The 26340-nt window shown below is 42.6% G+C and overlaps 4 protein-coding genes across 5 annotated transcripts; 3 read left to right on the forward strand and 1 right to left on the reverse strand.

Annotated features, from left to right (window-relative positions):
• Positions 1-2039: 2039 nt before the first annotated feature.
• Positions 2040-2825, forward strand: LOC125316044 (secoisolariciresinol dehydrogenase-like). The gene has a single exon (XM_048282911.1). The coding sequence runs from the start codon at positions 2040-2042 to the stop codon at positions 2823-2825; it is 786 nt and encodes a 261-aa protein (XP_048138868.1).
• Positions 2826-2861: 36 nt separating this feature from the next.
• LOC115728691 (BSD domain-containing protein 1-like) lies at positions 2862-18244 on the forward strand. The gene is made up of 3 exons (XM_048283115.1): positions 2862-2888; positions 11003-11006; positions 16486-18244. Exon 3 carries the CDS (start codon positions 16530-16532, stop codon positions 18054-18056), a length of 1527 nt encoding a protein of 508 aa, XP_048139072.1. The 5' UTR covers positions 2862-2888; positions 11003-11006; positions 16486-16529; the 3' UTR covers positions 18057-18244.
• Positions 12784-13901, forward strand: LOC115728694 (probable galacturonosyltransferase-like 4). The gene has a single exon (XM_030659057.2). It carries the CDS (start codon positions 12798-12800, stop codon positions 13857-13859), a length of 1062 nt encoding a protein of 353 aa, XP_030514917.1. The 5' UTR covers positions 12784-12797; the 3' UTR covers positions 13860-13901.
• A 545-nt stretch (positions 18245-18789) lies between the features above and the next one.
• LOC115728690 (RNA demethylase ALKBH10B) lies at positions 18790-24235 on the reverse strand. 2 transcript variants are annotated; one of them, XM_030659049.2, is made up of 8 exons: positions 23673-24234; positions 23522-23639; positions 21002-21132; positions 20744-20861; positions 20314-20430; positions 20108-20223; positions 19793-19947; positions 18790-19635 (listed from the first exon to the last, which is right to left on the reverse strand). In XM_030659049.2, the coding sequence occupies exons 1-8, from the start codon at positions 24120-24122 to the stop codon at positions 19170-19172; spliced, it is 1671 nt and encodes a 556-aa protein (XP_030514909.1). In that variant the 5' UTR covers positions 24123-24234; the 3' UTR covers positions 18790-19169. The 2 variants fall into 2 exon arrangements, with proteins under 2 accessions (XP_030514909.1, XP_030514908.1); XM_030659048.2 differs by having other exon boundaries at positions 23522-24235.
• Between the last annotated feature and the right edge of the window lie 2105 nt (positions 24236-26340).

A 26340-nucleotide genomic window follows, 5' to 3' on the forward strand; every position in this document is an offset into this window, starting at 1 on the left:
TAAATAAATTTAGGTTTTTACTGATTTTTGAATTTAAATTTGACTTATTTTAATTTATTTTAAAATGTAGAAGTCCACGTGTAAGCCACGTGGACTTCTGTTTTTTTCTAAAATGTCATTTTACATTAAAATTTTAATTGAAAAAGGCACGCATTAATTTTTGACGAAAATTATTGCCGGAGGCACCACAATCATCATTTTGTCTCCGACCGGTACTTAAGTGATTCAATTGAAACTTTTGACACCAAAGTGATCTCCATACACAACTTTTGACACAAAAAGCGTCCTTTTACCACAAAAATGGAGTCGGCGCTTGCCTAGATTCACAGTTATGGCGTAGTTCAAGTGAAGCTTAGACCTACATTCCAATGGAGATTTAGAGGTTGTTTCACAAAAATTTTAAGCATAAACACTAAGTGAGTCATTGGGTTTAATTGAGAGCGAGAGAACGCTGAGAATACTTGAATGACTCGAACGGAATGAATTACCAAATGTGTCATAAACATAGTACAATCATGTCAATTTTTGACTCGCCATTACAGTTAGAGGACTAAATCCATAAGAAGACACTTTGAGAACCAGTACAGGAAATTCCAATAATTGAACGATGACATTTTCCATAATGCAAGATAAGCTTCGCCATGTCTTACGAAAGATAAAGAGTATTTTTCTTGCTCCACGTGAACACGTGGGAGGCGTGTGTCTATATACATATATGTGGACAACTTGGTACTTTACCTCCTTAATAAAATCGACAAGCGCCATCTTTGACCCAAACGACAATCGTGTACGTAGACCATGAAAGAAGATGCTGTAGGGGGATGAAACCATGTGGTGGTGTGGGGAAAAAAGAAATACAACTTGTTCAGAGAAAACATCGTAAGGGGATACATGCATGTATCGGTAGAGTCCATTTGTTTCGCGAAAAATCTACACTTTAGAAAATATTTTCTCAAAAAATGATCGATTGTATCGCTTATAAAAATATATGAACAAAAAATATCTCCACTGTCCACGAAAATATTTAGACATAAATTATTATCGACAATGAAAATATTATTTGTTGGCTAAATATATTCCAAGAGATATAACAAATCATTTCTAGGAAAACGTTTTTCTAGGATCGTTCATCTTTGGCGAAACAAACATAATCTTTAACTTAAGGGGAAGCTCCCACGAAGCTTGTCATGGTCATTTGGATAAGAATGACTGAAACTTGGATGGAAACTTCTCTATGGCGCTTGTCTTTGTCGCGGACAACAACATGGAAACTGATGACCAAGTGTGTTTGGGACGATGTTCACACGAGGGGAGCCCCTGTAAACTTTATTTTCCCTGAAATCAATTGGTATTAGATTAGGCGGCCACAACAACCCTCCCCCCCACCACCACCACCAGACGTCTATAAAATGAGAAGGGTTTGGTTCGATCGCCATCGCCATCACTAATCAAATCACACAAGAACCCACCTGCTGATAAGCTAGAGCCATCTTTGTTATAACCTTTGGACCATGGCAGCCACAGCACTCCTCTCCCAGGCAGCACGAAGGTATGCATATCCATTCACATATGTCATCAATCAACTATATGGCAATCGGTTTTAGAAGTTTTGGAACCGTATCTCTGGAAGTTGGAAAGTTTTCTATTTTGTGTACTTCTTTTTTTGCACTTAAATCTAATCTTCCGAGACGTAATCTTGGGTTAGCATAATGGAAATATACCACAATTTCTGACTCGACACATGCGATGAGTTTATGCGGCATTAAGAGCTGTTACTCTGACAGTCTGACAATCTTGTCATTATTTCTGACCTTACGATTTTTTAATTAATGAGTGTTTTATACAAAATACGCGATGATGATGTGTGAATCTACGGTTAGAAGTAACTATCAGACTGTCGGGAGGGAAACATTTCTTTGCGGCATAAGTGTATATTTCACGTGTCCGAAAACTGAAGAGCAAGACCCCATTGCTCATTCATCAAAGAGAGAAGTACTGTCGTTTTAGTTTGTGTCTGGACCAATGGGATTCACTAGCTTATGATCTGCAGACTAGAAGGAAAGGTGGCCGTGGTCACCGGCGGGGCGTGCGGCATAGGAGAATCTACCGCCAGGCTCTTCTCCAAGCATGGGGCTAAAGTCATTATTGCCGACATTCGCAGCGACTTGGGCAAGTCGGTGTGCAAGGATCTAGGGCCGGAGACCGCATCCTTCGTGCATTGCGACGTGTCATGCGAATCAGACGTTGAGAACGCCATCGCCGCTGCAGTTGACAGGCACGGAAAGCTGGACATAATGGTGAACAACGCCGCGATCGGGGACCCACCCAAACTCAACATATTGGACATTGACAAGGCCGACTTCGACAAAGTGATTAGCGTGAACCTGACGGGAGTTTTCCTAGGGGCCAAGCACGCGGCTCGAGCCATGATCCCGTTGCGAAGGGGAACCATCATCAACATCGGGAGCGTCAGCTCGAGCGTGGGAGGGGTGGCGTCCCATGCGTACGCCAGCTCCAAGCACGCCGTCGTGGGGCTCACGAGGAACGTGGCCGCGGAGCTTGGGCCGTACGGGATCCGCGTGAACTGTCTCTCGCCTTACTTCATTCGAACGCCGCTGTCAGAGGAGATGTTCAAGATCGACGAGAATCCAGGATTCCGAGCGTATTCCAACTTGGAAGGAGTGACTCTTCGGGAAGAAGATGTGGCGGAGGCTGCTCTGTTCTTGGGGAGCGACGAGTCCAAGTACATCAGCGGCCACAACCTGGCGGTGGACGGCGGGTTCACCACCATCAATCCCGCCTTTGGCATGTTTGCTCGTGCTTAGTGGAAGAGCGCTTCTTCGTACCATTTTGTGTTGTACCCTGCACGTCTTTCCGCTTCGTAACTCGTGTCGAATAAAAAGTCTCGATGAATAATATGATGAAATATTTTTCGTGCACCAATTTTTTCTTAAATAATATAAACAATTATTTTTAAAAAATATTTTTCAAATTGCACATTTTTTTTTTCAAATCGAATCGCCCCTTCAAAAGTGCTCAAATCTAGAAATTGAGATGTTAGGGTAGGGCTATTCTGGAAGTTGCACCATTTTCTCTATTTAGGTAAATTGATGGAGGATGGGACTATCACGATTAACCCTAAGACTCAGACATATTTGACGTATTTTACCTAAGTCTGAAGACATATTCTATCATAAGCGACTGTTCCGGATGCATTGCATCAAGGGACACATGACCTTTGCTCATTAACTAATGTTTTGTCCAGTCTTTATTTCTATAGGTTGCCCAAGGAAAGTGTTGGTCTACGTCTGTCGCATGTGGCTATGTTAAAACCAACCCAATTACTTAACGTTTTGAACCGATTCCTTGATAGGTACTTCCCACCTTTTCTAAGACTCTACCTAGGAAAAATTACAAAAAAAAGTCTTAACTCTATTGTAATTGTCCAATTTTGTCCTTAACCCTGTTTTTTTTGTCAATTAAGTCTTACACATTTTGTATTTGTGTCAATTCAGTCAATCCGACTAATTTTCACCTGAAATTGCTGATGTGGTGCAGTCCAAAATTGCTGACATTGTGTAAATTTTAATAATATATATTTTAGTACTTCATTTATTTTTTAATTTTTAATAATTTTTTCCTATCCTTTTTTTCCTTTTCTTTTCTTTTTTGTTAGGGCTAGTAAGAGGTTGTCCGCCACCGATCGAGGCCCGGCGACCTCCACCGACCGTTGGATGAGGGCCTATGACACCTCGTATGCTCTTTCGATTATCCAAAGTAACACACGTGATTAGAGCTATCGAAACGGGTGATGGACCCATTTTTTAGCCTATGTGTAATGGGCTAGGTTACTACATGAGTTAGTAAATTTTGCAAAAAATGAATTGGTATGGGTTTATAAAAAACAAAGCCCACCTAGTTCTGGATTTTAATGGATTTGGACTCTACCCAAATCAGACCCGGTGCACGGTTGTGATAGTATGGATCGTAAATATGGATTTTAATGGATTTGGCAACAACAAAAGAGTCAACTTGGCTTGGATCGACGAAGCATGCATTCAGAGTATGTGTCGTCACAACACATGCATACTATTTTAGTTGTTTACAAGTATTTCAATCTTTATGTTTTATTACGTTCTCTATTTTGTTTATTAGCATTTTTTTTATTTTGTTAATTTACTTTTTAATTTGATATAAAAAATCATCCAAAAAGAGCTTCAAATAGGTTAAATGGGTGCGTAAGGGTTTTCATTGGTTGGGTTAAACCTGATTGTGTTTAGTAATATAGGTGGGGTTAGGTATATGTGGGGTCGGTATGAATCACTAAAACTGTATTTCTTAAAAATGGATCAATTTAGGTTGGATCATTTTCGACTCGATCCTCTTATTTGTTAGGCCTAATACGTAAACATCCTTGTGTGGAAGGGCAATATCATTCTAATTGAATCGCCGGTGAGTCCACATCCACATAGAGGACACACTTTTGATTTGATATAGTACCCCGATCTAATTCCTCACAAAACCCTATAAATTTGAAAAAAAAAAAAAGGCGATAGCTAACTTCACCAGTTCTAGAATTGTATTTTTGCGCCTTATTTTTGGTTCAAATATCCGGCCTTAATCTCTTAATCAATGTGTGAGATTGTTTAAATTAGAGTACATTTACAATTTTGGAAACATTGTCCAAAAAGCCCTAAACCTACTATACTTTTACAAATTCAGTCTTAAACCTTTTTAGTTTTGTCAATTGAGTCATAACTTTTCAAGTTTTGCCAATTGAGTTCATACGGCCAAAAAACCCTGACGTGGATGTCAGCCAACTTACATGGTACGAACGGCGTTATTGTGAATAATTATTAATATTATTTTTTCCTTTTTTACTTTTTTTTTTTTTTTTGCTTATATTTTTCCCTTTTTCATTCCATGGGCAACCGCCAGGCCTTGTCAATGGCAAGCGGAGATCATCAGCTTCAATCGAGGGTCACTCTTGCTGATTTGGTGAAGGGATGCCCTCGCCAACCTAGGCCCGGGTATCCCTCCCCCGAGGCATCAAGGGTAGCCCTCACCCGAGGTCGGCAATCTCGACCAGCCATCAATGAGGCCCAGCAGTGGGAAACGGAAGGAAAATACAATATACAAAAAGAAGAAAAAGTAAAAAGAAAAAAATTAAAGAGGGAAAAAAAGAAAAATATATATTCTAAAGATACTAAAACATTATCAGAAATTGTTCGCCACGGCAACGATTTCTTGCCAAAATTGACCGGATGAATTCGATTGAAAAAACATAAAAAGGTTTAGAAATCAATTGGCAAAATTAAACGATTTACGATTGAATTGACAAAAGTGCAATAGGGTTAGAACTTTTTGGACGAGTTTCTCCACTATTTTTGAAGCTTAATCGGTTTTGGCAGGAAAACAGTTGATATTTGAAAACCTCACCGTAACACATATACATGTATGGATATATAAGGATTGATGCCAAACGAAGTAGCTTAGTTCACTCCAGAAGTCATTGACAATTTGATAGCAGGATAATCCGACCCCCACAGTAGAGAGAAAGAGAGAGTTAAAGGGTTGGTTTACTCTAGGACTAGTCACATCAGCAGTGACTTAAGGAAATATAAGATGGCAATTAATCATAAATGAAACAAAATGGTGGGTTTAGCTAGGTGAGGAACTTAACAATATATATATAGACACACACAGACATGTTCAAGCAAATAGGAATCTGAGCAACAAATCAAGAAGAAAACCCAGAAATCTTTTTCCCATGGCTTCCTATTTCAAGATGCTGGTCCTCCTTCCATGGCTCTTCCAATCATGCAATGTTGCCATAGGATATCCGGACGAGGTCGTGGTGAGCTTTACGTGCGGCAACGGAGCTTTCATGCCGGGAGATGAGTATGATCAGTACTTAGGTCAGCTTCTCGATGATATAGACGGAAACACGGCAGATGCCGGCTATGACTATTACAGCACGTTGGCGTGGGCGGGCGGGGCTTGCTTTGGTCATGGAACGTGCAATACATCGATCTCCAAGGAAGCGTGCTTCGTATGCACGGATGATCTCAACCAAGGAAATACTCGAACGGTGTTTTACCAGCATTTCGGCATAAATGCAGTACGTGGGCTGTGGAATCAGGTACGACGATCACCCGTTCACGGAATAACAAGTTCATTTCCATTCGTGAAGACGCGGAAGCATATGAACCGATCTCTCCTAGAGTACGATATTCCAATAAATGTACTTCCGCTTTCGGTGGATTTTCCATTTGTGTAACTTTCGCATTCGCAACGCTTTCAAAATGTGATTTGACCTCCTTAGGCTCCGTTTGGTTCACCATTTGTAAAGGACTTTGGGGTTTTCAAAGTCCATTGGGCAAATGCAATCATGTTTGGTAACATTTTTTAAGGGCTTTGGAGAGATATAAGTGTATCTCCAAAGCTTTCTAAAGCCCATTGGAGGAAAGGAGCCTTGAAGGTCCCTTAGGAAGTTGCATTCTTGGTATGCAACTTCCTGATTTAATGAAAATTTGGAAATTGCCTATTTTACCTTCATTTATTAATCAAAATTTCAGCTTTGCCCTTTGTTAACCAAAACTCCATTTTCCCACTTTTCTCTCCAATCCTCTCATCTCTCTCGATGGCCACCCTATTTTTTTTCTCTTCTCTCTCTAGTCCTCTCACCTCTCTCAACGAACGCAAAATAACCACACGGCCACTCACCTCTCTAGACCATTCCCTCACACTCACCTCTCGCCCCTCGTGGCCGTTCGCCTCTTTGTTGTTGGTTTGTCCATTCAGTTATTGTAATCAATGGATTCATCATTTATTTTAAGTTCCTGGGATGACAATTTTCAGATAACATTATGCAGTAGCCAAATTATCCACCAATTATGATATGGGGTCTAATGCTTTCGATTTTCCCTTTTCGTTTGTGCTTGCAGGAAGACATCTCAAGTGTGGATAAAAGTCTCTTCCACTATTGAAGTAATTGATTTTTGAATAATATTCTGCAGCAGCCAAAGTTAAAGTTATTTTGTTTTCAATTCTTAACAAACTAAAATTAAAAGATTTACATTGGTCACACCAAAGAACTTTGCAAATATATGTTCACCAAACAACATTTTCCCTAAAGTTGCGTCCCAAGGCACTTTTCAATTACAACTTACGAAATAGTATTTGCATTCCACTAAAGCCGTTTGGCCTAGGCCTTAGATTTACAGTGGTCACACGAAAGGACTTTGCAAATATATGTTCACCAAACGATATTTTCCCCAAAGTTGCATCCCAAGGCATTTTTCAATTACAACTTACCAAACGGTATTTGCATTCCAATAAAGCCCTTTGGCCTAAGGCTTTTGCATTTCCCCAAAGATTTTCTGCAAATGTTGAACCAAACGGAGCCTTAGTTATGCTTATTTCAAGACGCAAAATTTGGGTCTTTCGTGTAAACCATTTGGCCACAAGAGAGGGAAAAAAAAAAACTAGATAGAAGTTAAAAGATAGAGAAAGGCCGATCTATGGAAAAGCCACGAGAGGATTTGCTTGAGAACAAGAAAAATTGTCAAAAAAGTCCTAAGCATATTGCACTTTTGCCAATTTAGTCCGAAACCTTTTAATTTTGTCAATTCAATTCTAAACCTTTTGCATTTGTGTCAATTTAGCCCTAAATTTTTTCTTTTGCCAATTCAATCCTAAACATTTTGCATTCATGGTAACTCAGGCCACTTTTGCTAGCCAGCATTGACGTGGATGCCCATCGAAGCCGACATGGACAAATTTTATTAACATTTTAATATTTTTTTGAATAATTTTTTTATTTTTATTTTCAAAATATTTTTGTATTAAAAAATTAACCATGTCAGCACCGATCGGCATCTATGTCGATATTGGCCTGTCAAAGTTGGACGGATGGACTGAATTAGTACAAATGCACAAGTTTAGGACTGAATTGGCACAAATGTAAAAAGGTTTAGGACTGAATTGACACAAGTACAATAATTTTAATAATCTTTTTGACAATTTATGCCTTGAAAACCTAGCTAATTTTTCCCCTAATTTCACCGCGGGTATTGGAGATGAGAGATGGTGATACTGCTTGTGGCAAATTGTTCCGTCAAAGGTGAGATCTTCAAGCTCAAAATCTTGATTGAAACTCCTTCAAGGAGTCATGATTGGTGATAGGCTAAAACCCTGCTATTATGGGATTGCATGCGAGGTTTTGTGGATGGAAATTGAGGTTGGAGGCGGAGCACTTCTTAGCCCAGTTTTTTAGCTAATTTCGGAGAAACTATCCACTTTTGTCGGAGTTAAATTCATGACTTTTGATTGATTTAATGTCTTCTTTATGGAAGACACCAAAACCATCTTTTTTTTTTCAACCTCAAACCTTTTGCATATAATTATGTGGGAGTTATTAGCTTGACAGTCTGACAACACTGTCAGTTATTTCTAACAACAAGCCCTCCCAATCGGTGAGTGATTTATGCAAAACACGTAATAATGGTGTGTGAATCTATGCTTGAGATTTTACTGTCATTGATAATACTATCAAGAAAACATTTTCCTAATTACAGTAACAACAATGTTAACTACTTCAAGACAATAGTACATCTGTATATTAAACACAATGGGAAAAGAAATAAATTTACAAGATAAGAGACTCAAGAAATGACTCAAATACAATAAAGGAATCTCTCATTCATATATATATATATATATATATATATTAGTGTGTGTGAGCTCTTTTTTCTTTTTTCCTTCTTACTAATGGTCATATTCTACTGTTGCCAAGGGACAACATCGTCATTTTAATCTACAGAAAAATGTGACATCCTTAAAAACCTTCAATCTTTCTAAATAAAAAAGTTGATAATATTAGTCATCAATGATCATGCATTTTCTAACTCTGAAAATTATGAAAATAATGAAACCAAATTGATTGTTGTTGGTGTCACTTATTATCTTTTCAAGGATAAGTACACTGAAAATCCAAACACTTGTCGCGAAAAGGAAATTAAATCCTAAAAATTACATAAAACTGCAATTAAATAATAAAACTTGTCAAATTGGTGCAATCAAATTCTTCCTCTAACTTCGTCCAACTTGGTTAACGAAAAATATTGATGTCGCGATGACATGGCTATAACACGAAACAAAAGCTAAATGGCGTCATTGAGATGACGTGGCTATAACATGAAACAAAAACTAAATGGCGTCGGTTTTGATCCAAATTTGATTTTTAATACAAATTCAAATTAAATGAATATTAAGCTAAATTAAAAAACAAAATGAAAAATGAAAAAGAGAGAGGTGAGAAATTAGGCGACCCCACCATTATTGAGAAGAGCCGGCGATGATGGAGGATGGCCGGTGGAGGTTGCCGGGTTCTGGCTAGTGGCCGGAGAGAGCCGCAACCTTCGTTCGGATCCGGGTGTATGTTATAGCCCTTCGTTGACGGTTGATGACCACTGGCCAAAGCTCGGCAACCCGCCGGCATCCCCCACCATCGTCGGCCTTTCCTGGCGATGGTGGGGCGGCAGCGGCCTAAAGGGCTGCAAGCCCTCACGGCCATGTTCCTCACCTCTATGTTTTTATTTAGATTATTTCTTAAATTAATGTAAATGAATTTGTATTGAAAACCAAATTTGGACTAAAACAATATTATTTTAGTCATGTTGTCCCCACGTAAGATAGAAAAAATTAAAAGAATTACATTAGTACTTTTCGTTAGCTAAGTTAGGTGGACTTAACAAAAGGTTCGATTTCACCAATTTGATAAGTTTTAGGACTTGATTGCAATTTTTTTTTTTTTAAGTTTTATGGCTCAATTATACTTTCATAGCGAGTTTTAGGATTTTTAATGAATTTATTACATTTTTTTTTTTTTTTTTTTGCAAAGTGATATTCAACAACTAGTGAAATAACTTTCTCATTCTACTAATTATGTCTATTGTCTATAGGATACATCTACCTTTCGTTACGCATTAAGGATATGTAGCCCTCGTCCTTTGATTTTGAAGTTTTCTGGAAGCCCATAACTTGATGACAACAATAGCATAAACATGCATTTAGACCTTTTCTGGAAGGCCGTACTTTTTTTTTTTTTTTTGGTGGGAAGGAAGGCCGTACTTGGTGGAACTCACGTTTAATAACGAAACAAGGCGGCACACGTAACGATCCGTTACGATTCAAGAGTCTGTCAATTGGGGAGGCCGTGCTTTAGTATAGTTCAATAAGTATGAGGTTTCCCGTCAGATCTGGCTGTGCCGGCCAATCTCCATGTCAGCATTAAAGTTGGCCGGATAGACTGAAGTAGCACGGATGCAAAAAATTTAGAACTCAATTGATTAAAAAAAGAAATCTGGATTGAATTGGCATAATTATAGTAAGTTTAGAAGACTTTTTGTAATTTTCCCACGTATTTATGAACTTGGAAGAGTCTCATGTGCACCGGTTCAAATGAGCGAGGTAGTTCCCATAAACTTTAATGGCTGAGATGAAGTGGATTTAAATGGTCCGAGGGAGCACCAAGAATTTTTCCCGAAGAAGGGTGTACGGAATTGGTGCGTGTGCCTGCATTTCGCAAACCCGATGAGAAGACATTGCACGATATATAAATCATCTAAATCCATATCATCTCAATCATTAATTATAACCAAGCTAAAAATGGATATTCAAAGCTCGAGGATGCTCCACATCTTTATGTAAATAACTTCTAGAGGGCGATATTATTTGTGGACCTTGATCGTTCTAATTGAATCACCGATGAGTCCACAGCCAATTAGAAGGCACGCTTTCGATTGGACCAATCTCTTAATCAACGCATGAGATCGACTAAATTAGAGTGCATTCACAATTTTCAAAGCTTAATCGGTATTGGCAGGAAAAAAGATTGATATTTGAAAACCTCGCCCAAGCACGTTTTGCATGTATGGATCAACAAGGATTGATACTCAATAGCTTACTTCACTCCAGAATACCTATGTATATGTTCAAGCACATAGGAAACTGAGCAACAAATCAAGAAGAAGACCTAGCAAGTGCAGGAAATCTTTACCATGGCTTCCTATTTCAAGATGCCGGTCCTCCTTCTATGGCTCTCTCTCAATCATGCAATTGTCACGGTAGGAGATGCGGACGAGGCCGAGGCGGGCTTTAAGAGTGGCGACGAAGCTTTTACGCCGAGCGATGATTATGAGCAGCACATAGGTCACCTTCTCGATGATATAGAAGCAAACACGGCGGATGCCGGCTATGACTATTACAGCTCGCTCGCGTGGGCTGGTGGGGCATGCTTTGGTCATGGGACGTGTAGTCCGGCGATCTCTAAAGCAGACTGCGATGCGTGCATGGATTATCTCACCGCAACACTAACTACCCGGTGCTATACAAGCATGGAGGCACAAGTGCAGCTCGAGGTACGATGATCACCTGTTCCCGGAATGAAAAAGTTCATTTTTTTTTTTTTGTTTGTGAAGACGACACCGAAACGTACGAACTTCTTTCTCTAGGAGTACCACATTCCAATAAATGTGTTTTTGGTTTTGGCGTATTTTGCATTTTGTACCGTTTGCATTTCACAACAACTCACGCATACGTCGGACTTGGTTCGGATAAAACGCCGTTATGGATAAAGAATGCTTAATTTAGTGCTTTGCGCTGAAATAAATGGATTTCGACATTCTCGTTGCAAAAGTGTAACTTTTCGGGTATGCCGAAAATACCCCGTACTCACTTGAATTCACCAAATTGTATCGACTTGGCGAAAATTGCACATGTAGAGAAAGAAAGCCATTGAAAGCTAAAAGAAAGAGGGAGGCTGATGAATGGAAAAGATAAGAGGGAGGATTTAGTTGAAACCCTAGCTAATTTATCACCTAATTTTCATCAAGTTGAAGGTAGTCGAGATGAGGAGAAAAGATGGTGATATTGCCTGTGGCAAGTTCTTCTATCAAAGGCGAGATCTTTAGGCGCCGAATCTTAATCGAAGCTACTTCAATGGAGTCATGATTTGGTGATGAGCTAAAACTTGTTTTTTCATGGAATTGCATGTGAAGTTTTGTGGATGAAATTGAGGCTGGAGGTGGCGCACTTCTTAGTCGAGATTTTGGCTAATATTGGAGCAACTATCCACTTTTGTCCAAGCTAAAGCTATGCACGTTCATTTATATAGGTAAAAAGCAAACCCATCTTGATTTTCAACCTCATGCTTTTCGCATATAATTCTATCAAAACCATACCAAGCGCTTACACATTAATACATTCTTATATTCGATACGATGCGTGCAGTTATAAAGATTCAATGAATCGCTCAAAGGTGCTCTCATCCAAAATATAACAAAGTCCAAATGTTTAGATTTTTATCCGTTATACAAACAACTAAGGAAATTATTTTATCTGTATATGAAATTTTTAACATACGAGAATGTAAAAACACGAACGGATGCTAATTTTCTACAGCAACCTCTTTTTCTTTTTGTTTTGAACGTTTGTTTGTGAGGAGTTAAATTAATTTGGCGAAATGTGGTGCAATCACTTGTTAAATAATCACAAAGAGAGAGTCTTCCGCAAAATCTTCTCTTCCTTCCAGTTCTTACCAACCCCCTCTCTCTCTCTCCCTCTCCCTCTCCCTCTCATCCCTCTTCTTGAATATCAGTCAATCATTCGACCTTCTCCTTTAACCTCCTCTCTCTTTGGGACAACCTAAGAATGGCCACTACTGTTTCCATTAGCCCTTCCCAGATAATTCCTAATCCACCTACTCCTCCCACCTTTAATGTCTTTGGGACAGGATGGCCTTTTGGAGCCCCCCTCATTCCCTCCCACTCCTTGGCCTCCTGTCCATCCTCCTCCTCCTCCTCCTCCTCCCATGCCACTCCTCCTCCGTCGCCGGTGCTGTCCGCCTCGGCGTCATCCGGAAGCCCTCCCCCGAGGTCCCCATCTTCAGGGAGGCCCCCGCGTTCCGCAATGCCGATGCCTGCGACCGTGCCAATAGGATCCACGTCGCCATGACCCTCGACTCCAACTACCTCCGGGGCACCATGGCCGCGGTCCTCTCCATCCTCCAGCACTCCATGTGCCCGGAGAACTTCGAGTTCCACTTCCTGTGGGCGCGGTTCGAGCCGGAGGTCTTCTCGAGCATCCGGTCCACTTTCCCCTACCTCCGCTTCAAGGTCTACCGCTTCGACTCCAGCCGGGTCCGCGGCAAGATCTCCAAGTCGATCCGGCAGGCGCTCGACCAGCCCCTCAACTACGCGAGGATCTACCTGGCAGACATGATCCCAACCGAAGTGAAGCGGGTCATCTACCTCGACTCGGACCTGGTTGTGGTGGACGACATCGGGAAGCTCTGGGAGGTGAGCCTGGAGGGGAAGGTCCTGGCGGCCCCGGAGTACTGCCACGCCAACTTCACCAAGTACTTCACCGACCGGTTCTGGTCTGACCCAACGGTGTCGAGGACGTTCGAGGGGAGGAGGCCTTGCTACTTCAACACGGGAGTGATGGTGGTGGACGTGGACAAGTGGAGGCAGGGAGGGTACACGGAGAAGGTGGAGGCCTGGATGGGGGTCCAGAAGCAGAAGAGGATCTATCACTTGGGCTCGTTGCCGCCGTTCTTGCTCGTCCTGGGCGGCAACATCAAGGCGGTCGATCACCGGTGGAACCAGCACGGGCTCGGCGGGGACAACCTGGAAGGCAAGTGCAGGGCTCTACACCCTGGCCCCATAAGTCTGCTGCATTGGAGCGGGAAGGGCAAGCCATGGCTGAGGCTGGACTCGAGGAGGCCATGCAGCGTGGACCATCTCTGGGCGCCCTACGATCTCTACCGTTCATCCATGCACGCCATTGAGGAGTAAGGGGGGAGGAGGAACAAGGGAAGACGAAGGGAGTGTTTGAAGAGAACAGATGACCCCAAAACAAGAAGGAAAAGAAAAAAAAAAGAAACAAGAGGAAAAAACGTGAGCATGAAAAGATTTATCTTATTTTTTTTATGATTTGAGAGAGATTGAGATTCCAGTGACATTTTGGAAATATATATAATAGCCATTCGTTTAACGTTTGCTGTGGAGGGATTACAGAACCCGTTTTGCTCTTTTTTCTGCAGACATGATCTTGTACAGTTTTGGTGGAATTAGGTGGAAAAAAACTGTGAGAGTTTCAACGATAACGATCATGGGTCGGTCAAATGTTAAAAAGACGACGACGACAACAACAAAAAAAAAGGAAAAAGAACAACTTATGCTTACGGCACATAGGGAAAACCCGGACAAGGACTAATTAGATGGCGTTGACTTTATTTGGTGGATTAACTTGCAAATCGGAGCATCACTTGTCCAGTTATTGCTACCTCATTTTGCTTTCGGCCTTTTTCCCAATTTTATGATTTGGCTCTTTGCCTGAGAGGTCTGTGAAACAGTTGTAGCACTTAGCAAATGAAAGCTAAATTTTCCTTTTCGGTTTTCCATCTCTTTCATAGCTTACGAAAAGCGTCTGAATGAACGTAATCTCGTCTAAAAAAAGGATTGTTGTGTTACGAGGCTTGAGTTCGGAAATATCACCCGTGTGATGAATCATTGCCCCATCCTTGGCCGGCATTGAATACATCACGAAACCTCCTACCCAAAAACTCTCGAACCCCAGTCAGATCCCACCTCAACCTCCGAACCCGTACAGTGTCCGGCCCTTTCCTCTTGAGCGCGTGCACAACGTCTGTCGCCGTCGTCGTCACCATCTTCCTCCGAGCGTGCTCTGTGTAGGCATGGCATGGCGGATCTCATTTTCCAGGAAAAGATCGTGAGGACTCCACTATTCTCCTCGTAGATCAGGCCGCTGATGCCGTTGACACCCACCCTGCAAGCAAGCCTCCCGATGGCGATTGTGCTGATTCAGGTGTACTTCGTGTGGCTATGACGGCTCTGTACGTGAAGTACAAGAAGGAGAGAACGAGCGTTTGGCCTCAATCTTCCGATAGTGGTGGCGGTGCTTGTTTCTTCGTTTTCTCCATGTTTATGTCAAGGACAATCATATAATTGGTCCGTAAACTTTGATATGATGTACAATGTGATATCTAAAATTTTGCTCAATGTGCAATATTGTCTATGAACTTTTAATTTGTTCAATGCAGTCTCTAACCTTTTGGAATATGTTCAACTTATAGTCCATGTAATATATAAAAATATTTAATGTTGTTCTTGAACTTGAGTTAATGGAAGGATAATGTTGAATATTTTCATACATTTCAGAGATTAAATTGAACATGTATCAAAAGTTAAAGGACTGTACTAAATAAATTGAAAGTCCGGAGACGACATTTCATAGTGAGTTAAAATTCATGGACCACATCGAATAAATTTAAAGTTCATAAATCGTATTGCACACTTGGCCAAAGTTTGTGTCTTATTCCTTCACATTACAGGAAAGAGAGTCAAGACCTTGCATCCTCGTTTGACTTGGCTAGAATTTAAACCCATACATAGATGGACTTTGCTTTTTATCAACCCATTTATCAAAATTTACTAGCTCATATGATAACCTAGTCCATTATGGATTAATAAATGGGTTTATAACCTATTTTGACAATCCCGCCACTCACTTTGCTTTTGCAAATGATCCGATTATTTTTCGAGATGTAAGGTCGGGACCTGGTCGATAGATTCTATCATTTGTCTTGTTTCGAGCTTGATCATAAGAAAATTGAGTTATATTCAGCAAGGTTCTTTGAGGAGTTTCTTGCTAATAATAAACACGAGATTAAGCTTGGAATGCTTTCCATAAGCTTTTGTTGCCTAAAAAAATATCTTCCCTCTTGCTAGGCTCCATTCATTTCGTGAAAAAATGTGACGTTTCAGGAAAACAATATTCGGAAAGTCATTTTCCTGAAAAATTGACAATATATTTTTCAGTGTTCGGCTAAAACCCGAAAATGAACTAAAACTATTTTCAGTTGTTTGCTAAGGAAAATGTTTTTCGTCATTTGATTTTCTACGTCGTTGTTTGTTCGGAAATTGCTGATGTGAATGGCCAACGACCAGCACAAGGAAGAAAATAAAAGAAAATAAAGAATTAAAAAAAAAAGTCATTTTCTCCACTTTTGAGGGCTTTTTCTTCATTGATAAAAAATATTTTCCTTAACAAATTTATTTTCTTGTGAACCAAATACAAAGAAATCCTGAAATAATTTTCCTGATAGTTGTTCTCCACAAAACGGACAGAAGCGTAAATTTTTTTTGACACGCTCAAATTATTATTTTTAATTCTTTTCTGGCACACTCAAGCCAGTGTGCTCTTTCACTTGTTCTCCAAATAAAGTTTCAAAAACAAGAAATTATAATTCACTAGATCCGGTTCACTCATCCGGTCCAAACGCATCGCTCGATCCGGTTCACCCAACCAATACGGCAATACATCCATGGCTTCTTGACGGTCCCATCAATCGCTCTCTCTGCATCGATAACTTTCGATCGAAGTCGGCTTCCATCTTCTTCACCATCTCTCTGCTTCGACGAAGGAACCCCTGAAAACTCATCATGAATTTCTTCAAATCCGTCTTCTCCGACGACCCAGATCCCCCAAGACCCGCCCAATCCCAATCACCTTCCGAAGGCGATCCATCACGAGAAGAAGAAGCTGCTCAAGAACCAGACTGCCCATCCAATTCTCGGTGGGGTGGCTTGGGCGGCCTCGTGAAAACCCTCACGACCAAGTCCGAGTCCGTGCTCGAGACCTACCGCCGCGACCTCCAGGAGTTCGGGCTGGGTCTGAGGAAGGAGATCCAGGTGGCGCACGGGTCGCTGGAGAACGTCGGCCAAGCCATCGACGAGCTCGGGTCGTCGGTCCTCAAGGGGACGTCCCAGATCATCTCCCAAGGTAAGGAGGCGATCCTCGTCGCCGATCTCAATTTGGATTCCCCCGATCAGGGTCATGGCAATGTAGGCAATAGTAGCCAGTTTTATAGGAGGTACAGTAGGCTGGATGCGCAGGTTCGCGCGATTCGGGGCGATGTTAACACCTTCAGTGAGGAGCCGGAGGATTCGGAGGATTACGGTGGGTGGAAATTGGGGTTCCATTTGGGGGAGAAGGGGGAAGAAGTCGAGAAATTGATGGAGGAAGATGGGCCTGTCAGGGGATTCTACTATAGGCTAGTGCCGGGTAGCATCGACCACGATACTTTCTGGTTTAGATACTTTTATAGGGTGCATAAGCTTGAGCAGGCTGAGAATGTGAGGGCTAGTCTTGTGAAGAGGGCCATTTCAAGTGAAGAGGAAGAGCTGACTTGGGACGTTTATGATGACGACGATGATGTCAGTGGTGATAAGGAAGTGAAGAAAGGAACTAGATTGAGTAATGTAGTGTCTGTGGAAGCAGTTCATATGGACAATGATGAAGATGGAAATTTGGGGGAAGCTGTGAAGGAGAAGAAGGATGGTTCTTCTAAGGAGGCAACGGAGTCGACTTCGGGGATGGGCAGTGTGGAATCAAAGGATGCCTATGGGAAGGAAACAGAGGATAGAGCTGATGAGAAAATTGGGAAGTTGGTTAGTGATTCGTATCACACGGAGTTAAACATTGAAGAATCAGAGGAACAGAACGAGGAGAATCAGGGTGGGGAATCACGAGTTAGTCCGACTCCCAAAGTTGTCCATGAGAAAGTGGAGAATGTGGCCAGTGAGGATAGCGGTGAGGGTGTCGCTCTTGTCCCAAATGACGGGAATGAGCCTGAAGAGGATGTGCATTTGGAAAAGGTTTCTGATGTCAACAGCAGAGATTCTTCTTCAGGACCCCAAGAGAATTTGGCCTCAAACACAATTGTTGAACCTGCAAAATCAAAAGAGAGCAGCCCTGCTGCTGCACTGAGCAATTCATCGGCAGCCGAGGAGGAGGATCTCGGTTGGGATGAGATTGAGGATCTTAGCAGTATTGACGATCAGAAAGTCGCGCCAGGCGGGACTCCGAGCGCAAATAGGGCTGATCTGAGAAAAAGGCTGAGTGTTGCAGAGGAGGAAGAAGACTTGAGTTGGGACATTGAAGATGATGATGAGCCTGCGAAAGCTTGATCGGATTTATTGCCGCATCACAATTCCTCCAGACATATATTAAGGTTATGCATAGTTTTTTTCGAGGAGGATGTTTCATTCCCCACTTCAATTGTTAGAGATGCATATATTTCTCTCAAATTGTGTCTCTTGTATGCCCATCTTCGACTGTCATCAAACAATGTTCATAAAATTGTTCTCTTTTTCGACCCCCCAAAAAAAAAAAATTTGTTCTCTTTATTAAAATATGCAAACATTGTTCCTATAAAGAAAACTGGCGTTTTTACAATTATGAAAATATTGCCAAGAAAGGCCTAAACAAATAAGGATCCAAAGTTCAAGTTTAATGTAATATGAACACTGAAAAACAGGTTTATATAGTTAAAGCTCATATGTTGTCGTGCCATGTGGGCATAATCATGTGTAAATAGTACACCCACTTTCGTTGATATATACCGAGAGAAATCTGATATATGAACTCATATTTAAATGAGTTTTTTGTCTTTAGAATTCCTAATTATGTGCCCACATAGTTTTAATGGATTTCTAATCTATATAGTTTTTTGAGATCTTTTATGTGTGTATTTCATGAGTGTGCGTCTTGTCATATGTTACATGACTTAGGGAGGTTATGTTTCACAGTTCACATCGATCATCAATATAAGATATATGGCAAGTCTTGACAGACGACTTCATTTCACTTGGATATGTAGACATATGCAAAGAAAGCCCAAGTAATCACTTGAGAATCATCTCGTTAAATACAGCAAAACTGCATATTCAAAGTGAGATTCGAAAGTTTTGCCCACAAAAGCTTCATATTCGACCAACAATATTAAACAACGAAGAGGGATGATAAAACCAAAACCATTTGAAGTTAGAAAATTCCCACCGCAAGCAAATTCAACGCTCAAAGACTCCAAAACCGGAACTAACACCACGCCTCTACATTTCGTTGCATCCGGGAGGAGGGGGAAAATACATGGACTGACAACTAGAGCCTCGACTGATCATCACAGCGATCGCGGAGGGAAGAAGATGGAACAGACAGGAGAAAGAGAATGCTCTTCTGGCGGCACCTAGGCCTCGAGTTTATACATCGAAGGGAGATTCCTGAGAGCAGGGGTGAAGCTATTAAGTGGAAACCAAATTCCCTTCACAGCCAATGCCGGCTCTGGAAGAGGACTCTGCGGCTTGATGCCGTCCCTTTTGTGCACGCGGCGGAAGATGCTTGGCGGGCTTTCGTGTTCCTAAAGCCCACGGCAAGAAAACGCCAGTGCCACCGTTTTGGATCTTTTTAGGGTTCAAAACCATCGGGCTTACTGGGGCTAGCATTACCACAGGTGCTCGGAGGACTCCCCATTTAGGCATCATATCGACGGCCTCGTAAGCACCCATACCTCCGCTTGGCATGGCGAAAGGGGTTGGGTTGGTTGCTGCTTGCCAAAGAGTCATGGAGCCAGAAAGAGGACTCGATGGTTGGCTTTGGTTGCTGTCTGGTCGGACCCTGAAGAATGTGATGGTGACCCTCTTCTTTGAAGAAGGGCATGTTACATGTCTTGCCATGTCAGCACTGTTACCCCTCATCACCAAAAGAGACCTGCAGAAAAGAGAAAACGAGCTACCTATTCATCATCTCACATAAAACTTAAGATACACTATTTTCGCGCAATCGGCTTTTGCAACTAAGTCGAAAGTGATTGCGAGTATGATTGAAAGACAAGTGAAGACATGAAGAATATCAACAAACTACTCACCCTTCTTTCAATGGAAGCATGAGCGGTCCTTTATAGTTGCCTTCATTGTCACTAACAAGAAACCGGCCAAAAACCATGGTTGATTCAGAGAGGAGAAGAGATGCTATAGGCTGATCCAAATGAGGAGGCTTTAGGAAAGGCTGAGAATACTCTTCCTGCATTAGGAGTCAATTTGGGATCACATGCTATTCCCTCGACAATTTGTAGGAAATATCAGAATAGAGAACTTGAAATAACCATACTCAGGATATATCCTCCCACCAATCTCGAACCATATCTTAGATGAACATGTTGGGGCAGCGAAACAAAGTGTACCTCGTCGAAGAAATTAATGATGCAACTGTTCGGCTTTTTGTAAACCGGTATTAGCTGCCACTCAACCAGATGATCTATGACATGTTCCAGAAGTGCTGGAATTGGCTCTATGTTACCTTTGAACGCAACAGATTCATCAGATTGAACGTTGGATTAGCACCCCCTTTTCGATGGGATGAATTTATCCAAAATGGGGAGCAAGTTACCTGTTTTGCTGTTGCATGTCGCTTCCTCTTGTATGTGCCCGAAAATGGGGACCCCAAATTGGATCGACTCCCGTTTGTTTCCTTTCATCTGCTTGTTAAACAAAATATAGGTCTCACCTGTATGAATTGAAGATTCGCTCAGCACTTCATAAGCCGAAAACTTTTCAGAAAAGAATCGCGAGGAAAACATGCAATAATCATGGTATGGCATGTTCTCTAAGTAGGTTAAAACAATAATGATCCTCTATTCATTGAAACTAAGCAATGGAAGCTGCCCCTAGGAAGTAAGCAATGGCAGTATGCAATGAAACCACTTTGGAATCCTCTGGGGCAGCAGTCATCTGTCATGCAAAAAAACTAACAGCAGTTCATTTTATCCTTTAGCATGATGCCTTGTTATTGAAAGATGAAGGGAAGCTTTTCAAATAACCTGAGAGTTCTCCATTTTGACCAGCTACACGGAGATCATTGACGAAATCTGTCAGCTTAGAGAGCTCTGAATCGGTGAAAACGTTCTCATATAGCTTCAACCCTTTCACGACGTTGACCTGTCAGTTTGAAGCTCATTCAATCCGGGATCAAAAAGCCACTTTTTCTTTTCATGTACTCCGAACCGAAACCTAATCCATCTGAAAATCCCTTTTTCAAGGAAAAGAATGCGGTTAAATTATGAAAGAAATGAACTCGCCATATGCCCTTTCACTGGCTCCTTGGCAGTAAAACCTTTTGTCAGCTTGATTTGAGCTGCTCGTGCTTCGCAGAGTTCGTGGTTGGAGCACAAATCGAGGTTTTCCAGCGCAGGCTGCATCTCATGGGATCCTGCCATCGAATTTTAAGGAGCACGGTCGGTTAGTCATTCATTACCGCGAAAAGAGGACCACACGAGCGGGGTTGATCAAAAGTCAAAAAGGGCACCCCCCACGGCAAAAAGCGCGCATTTTGAATCTTCGGGGGGGATACGGAGTTGGAAGCTTTAGCCTACATTGGTATTGCACAGCACAGATACTAATGAATCAGTTTCAAGCATGTAGCAGTCGCAAAAGCTAAAAAACGGTTGCTAGAGACAGCAAGATCCCCTTTTTCCACCTTTCAACCCAGTGCACAAAAACACAGGACAAAAGCACATCGCCATGCACCTAACTTGGCACTCAAATGCAAAACCTACGGAGGGGGGACGATAGAAGGTCAACCAGAGGTTGGAGAAGGCCAGACGATCAGCTCCTCGGGTGGTGGCTGGGTTGGGGACTGGACCTCAAAAGTCCAAGTCAGGTAATCGAGCAGGGCCCATTGCTTCAAGTCCAAGCCCAAAAGCCCAGACAGGTTGTGATTCTAAAATGTAATTCCCAAGAAGCTGAATTTTTTTTTACAGCGAAAAACATACGCTACACTCCGCCTATATATAAATATAGGTAGACCATTAACAGGATTTTGGTGTGGGAATACATCCACGGGTATTTCTATTGTTTTAAGCCATACCGATACAGGGTGCAAATTAAATACTTGAAAATTTATCTTTTCACGTTTGGGGTGCATTCATTTATTTGAAGATGAACGATTCGAAAAATATTTTTCAAAGAAATAATCGCTTCGATCGGTTACAAAAATAAATGAATTGAAATTCTTTTTTACCGCCTACCAAAATAGTTAGGCATAGATCGTTATCAATGATGAAAACATATTTCGTTGACTAATTTTTTTTTAAATGATATAAGCAGCCATTTTTTTTTTGGAAAATATATTTCTTTTTTTGGTTAAAGAAAAATATTTTTCAAATTGCTCGTTCTTCACTAAAGAAATGGCATCCTTAAAAGAGCAAATCTTTTCGGCAAAAGGACAAAGGAAGTAGTACCAAAAGGAGCATGGGAAGTCGATGTTTTGGGCTTTCACGTTGCGTCATTCTCCCCTCTCTTTTCCGTTGCGCCACCAACCCACATCCATACGGACCGCAGACCACTTGACCAACCCCCTTCCCGAATTGACCCGCCAACTCGGGTCGCCGGTCAGAACCGAGACCCACCCCCGGGGGAGATCAACGGTCAACAATGCGGAGGGCCCGCGAATTAAAATCATCGCCCGCCACGCGTCTGGATGGCAGCGTCCACCCGACGTCATCGATTTCGGCCCCCAAAGCTGGCAACTGTATTCGCGGTTGCACCGAAACAACCCCCCCGCCCCCGCCCCCAAAAAAAAAAAAACCACCCTAACACCTCTCGCCTCGGAAACCTCAAAAACCCTCAATCACCCGTTCCTGAAAACCTCGGAAACATAACTACCTCGTTTTTTTTTTTTTGGGTTATCATAGGCCGGTCATTGTTTCTTCGCCAACCCGCTCCCCTTTCCGGTGCCTATATATTAAGAAAAACCTCCCCCACGCCGAAACGTGGTCGTTTTTCTTCTGTTAATTTCCTCGATTTTTTATGAATTCAGTATACTCTGGTCGAGAATATTCTGTTGAGAGGACGAAATTCACCAAAACGTAGAGAATCCCACTCGAGCATCTTTGTTCGAGAACCGGACCGAGAGAACCAACCATTGCTGGACAGGTCGCGACCACCTAACCCTACCATCGCCGTGGGAAATCAGGTTAACACGTGGTGACCGGTTATCAAACCTTGGATCTGACTCTTGAGAGCAACAACGTGTTTAAATTTTTCTTTCAGGTACCATGTGAAATTTAAAACCCCCAAAAAAAAAAAAAACAAAAAAACAAAACGACAGACGATTTAATGTCTGGCGGTCGCCTTAAATTGATCGGTTCTTGTAATCATCAAAATAAAAATTAAAATCGCAAATTTTTTTTTTTTTTGGGGTCGAAAATCGAATTTTTGGGGCGATTTTCTTGCGGCTGCTTTTCCAGGTTTTACCTTTTCCTTCCCCTTCTCGGCAGCCGAACAGAATGGCAACAACACCAGCTCAAAGATTTCTCGGGAAGGTGATTGGGGAGATTTGGAACCCAAAATTCATGGAATATGCTTCGGCTCGATGGGGTCAAATTACGGAGCAGGCACGACGAGAATTCGCCGGCCGGGCGTCGAGTTTCAGAAAATGGGAATCGAAAAAGGGGGGAAGAAAGCATCAGGAGCTACGTGTTGTGTGTGCGTTCGTTCGACTTCAGGTGACGTAACGGTGACCGGAAAAGGTTGACCTCGTTCGTGAACGGCGGAGTTCACCGACTACCACTATCTCGGAGGGGAAGAATTTGACTTACCTGAATCTGTAATGTCGCTGTCCGGCGAATCCTCCTCCTCCTCCTCCTCCTCCTCCCCGTCGATGACCTCGCCGTTGGCGCTTCCGTCGCAATTACTATCCACCGCCTTCTCGCCGGCGCCGACGAAGGCGGCTCGCTGTTTCTCGCCTCCCGCCCAGGCCTCGTCTTCCCGTTTCGCCTCCTCCTCGGCCGCCAGGCCCTCCGGTTCCTCGTCGCCGCCGTCCCCGGCCTTCTTCCTCGACGCGACGCGGTCCAGCTCCACCGCCACGTCGGCGATGGAGTGGTACTTCTGCATCTGTAGCACGGGGATCCAGTTCATCCTCCGCCGGTGCACCGCCGCGAACACCGCCTCGTACTCCGGGCCCCCGCCACTGAGCCCCGCCAGGTGGCCGCAGAGCGCGTCGATGATCGCGTTGGCCGCCGCGAACTCGCCGCGGAACCACGCGATGACCGAGTCCCGCGCGAGCGCGTCCGCCGCCAGCATCGCCGGCGGCTGCTGCTGCTGCTGCAGCATTGGCACGAGAGCCGCCGGCGGGGCCCTATCCGCCGCCGCCAGCGCCGCCGTCGTGGGCGATGCGGGACCTACTACCGCCATCGGCATCAGGCTTCACACTCGCTAAAAGTCTCGTCGCAGTTCCCTTACGAAAGTTGAGATTTTTGTGTGGGTTTCGGAGCGTTTCGTTGGAATTTGACCGAAATAGGGGGTGATTACATTTATATATCGCGGAGAGAGAAAGAGGGAGGATGGCGTGGAGCTCGAAGAAGGGTGGCTTTTGTTTTCTTTCTTTCTTTTTTTTTTCATTTTCAATTTTGATTTTCGTTCGTGATTTTGGGGTAGTGGGGTGGAATTCATAATATGGAGGAGTTTAAGGGTGCGCATGATAATACTTACGGAAGTGAATTTCTGTCTGCAGCAGAAATTCATTTGGTAATATAACTTATAAAGCGGGAATCTATTTGATAAAAATTCTTACTCTTGAAAGAAATTTCTACTTCAGAAGTGAATTTTCATTTCTAAAATTATTTTTTTCCCAATTTAAGATGGTAAAAAAAGTTATTTCTCAACTCAAAAAGTACGTCTTGGACAAAAAGAAAATCAAAAAATACTTCTCATTTCACCCTCTTTTCGTTATGTATCCGCTCTCTTTTCGACAATTCCCACTTCCATGGACCTTCGCCGCCACCCACCGTCGGCCACGACCACCACCACCCGTTGCCTCTCGTTGTCAATCGGCGACCACCGTCGGCCATCGCCTATCATCGTCCACCACCACCGTCAATTACCGACCATCGCTCACCGCCGCCCACTACATACCTTCGCCAATCGCCACCCACCGCCGCTTGTGACCACCATCACCCATCGACCGACCACCGTCCACCACCGACCTCCAACCATCACCGCCCGCAACCTCCCTCGCCCGCATCTCTCCGCCGACCATTGCCCGCTGTTGACCTCCTCCGGCCGTGACCGCCGACCACCGCCGCTCGCAGCCGCTAATCGTCAACCACCGCGCCACCCGCCACCACAGTCTACCGCCGACCTCCGTCGTTGCCTCCGCCGAGTCATTGTCTTTCGGCGACCGGAGTAAAAAATAAACAATAATTTTTTATTTTTAAGAAGGAAATAGTATTTTTTAAAATAATAATTATTTTTTTAAGAAATTTAAAAGTCTTAAAAATGAAGTAGAAATTCTTATTCTGCCGATAAAAATTTTTCATAGAAGATTTTATGTTAATAATATTTTAGAAGTAAAAATTGTCAACCCTTGCCAAATAAATTTATTTGATTAGAAATCAACTTTTGAAGCAGAAGTAGAAAAATCAACTTCTGCCTTTGAGTAGAAGTAGAAAAATCAAGTTCTTGACAGAAGTTGATTTCTAAAGCAGAAGTGTTAACACGTGCGTCCTAAGAGAGGGGGGAGGGATGGGAGTCCGAACAGGGAAAGGGCGAAGGTTGGTTATATCGTCTTGCATTGAACTGGCTGGAGGCTGCCGTTGAGAGGAAGGTGGCGGGAGCGAAATTACGGAAGTAGGTCCCGGTCCGGTGGATCCGAAAGAGCCCCCCACAGTCCCCCACGGTTTGGGTGGGAGTGTTATGTGATGGACTGTTGGGCACGTGGAATTATTCTTGGTGAGACTTACACTAAAATATTAATAAAACGGTGAGTAATTTACGTTAAGTCCCTGAGTTTCCCAGTTAGCCAGAATCTCAAAGACCTTCCCACTTGCAAACATGGAGTCATTTTGATGGACTTAAATCTCAAAGTCCGAATCATCAACCGCCAATTCTATCGGAAGCACCGACAGTGAATGCAGTTTCGCTTGTAATCTAATAATGCACTATAAGCACGCATTATCGGCGGCATGCAAATGTCCGTTCATACATTCGTTTATCATTAAAGATATATATCATTCATATGTTCGTTCTCTTTCCAAACTCCATAAAATATTAAGCTTTTGACCGGAGTGATGTTTTAGGTTGCATCCTGTCCTTTTTTTTTTTTTTTTGGGATTCATGCCGTACCAACTATAAAGCTTGTTTTACTGATTTTTTTCCCAAAGATTGTGCCAAAAAAGTGAGTCCAAAGAAAGACCGATCATCCTAGGCCGATGTTTTTTGCCCTTTCGCCCGTCATGAGTCTTGTCGTACCGATGTCACCTCGTAGGGTTTTTGGCGTTAAGCACTTCGAACGCGCATGAGGAAACTAGGCCCAATCCGTCCCATGATGGTGCGTGTAACTTTGCGGGTAAAAAAAAGAAAGAAAGAAAGAAAGAATGCTTGACAAATAAGCAAAAGTAAATAAAAAAAAATAAATAAT

This window comes from Rhodamnia argentea, chromosome 1 (genome assembly GCF_020921035.1).
Source record: "Rhodamnia argentea isolate NSW1041297 chromosome 1, ASM2092103v1, whole genome shotgun sequence".
NCBI classification, from domain to species: Eukaryota; Viridiplantae; Streptophyta; class Magnoliopsida; order Myrtales; family Myrtaceae; genus Rhodamnia; species Rhodamnia argentea.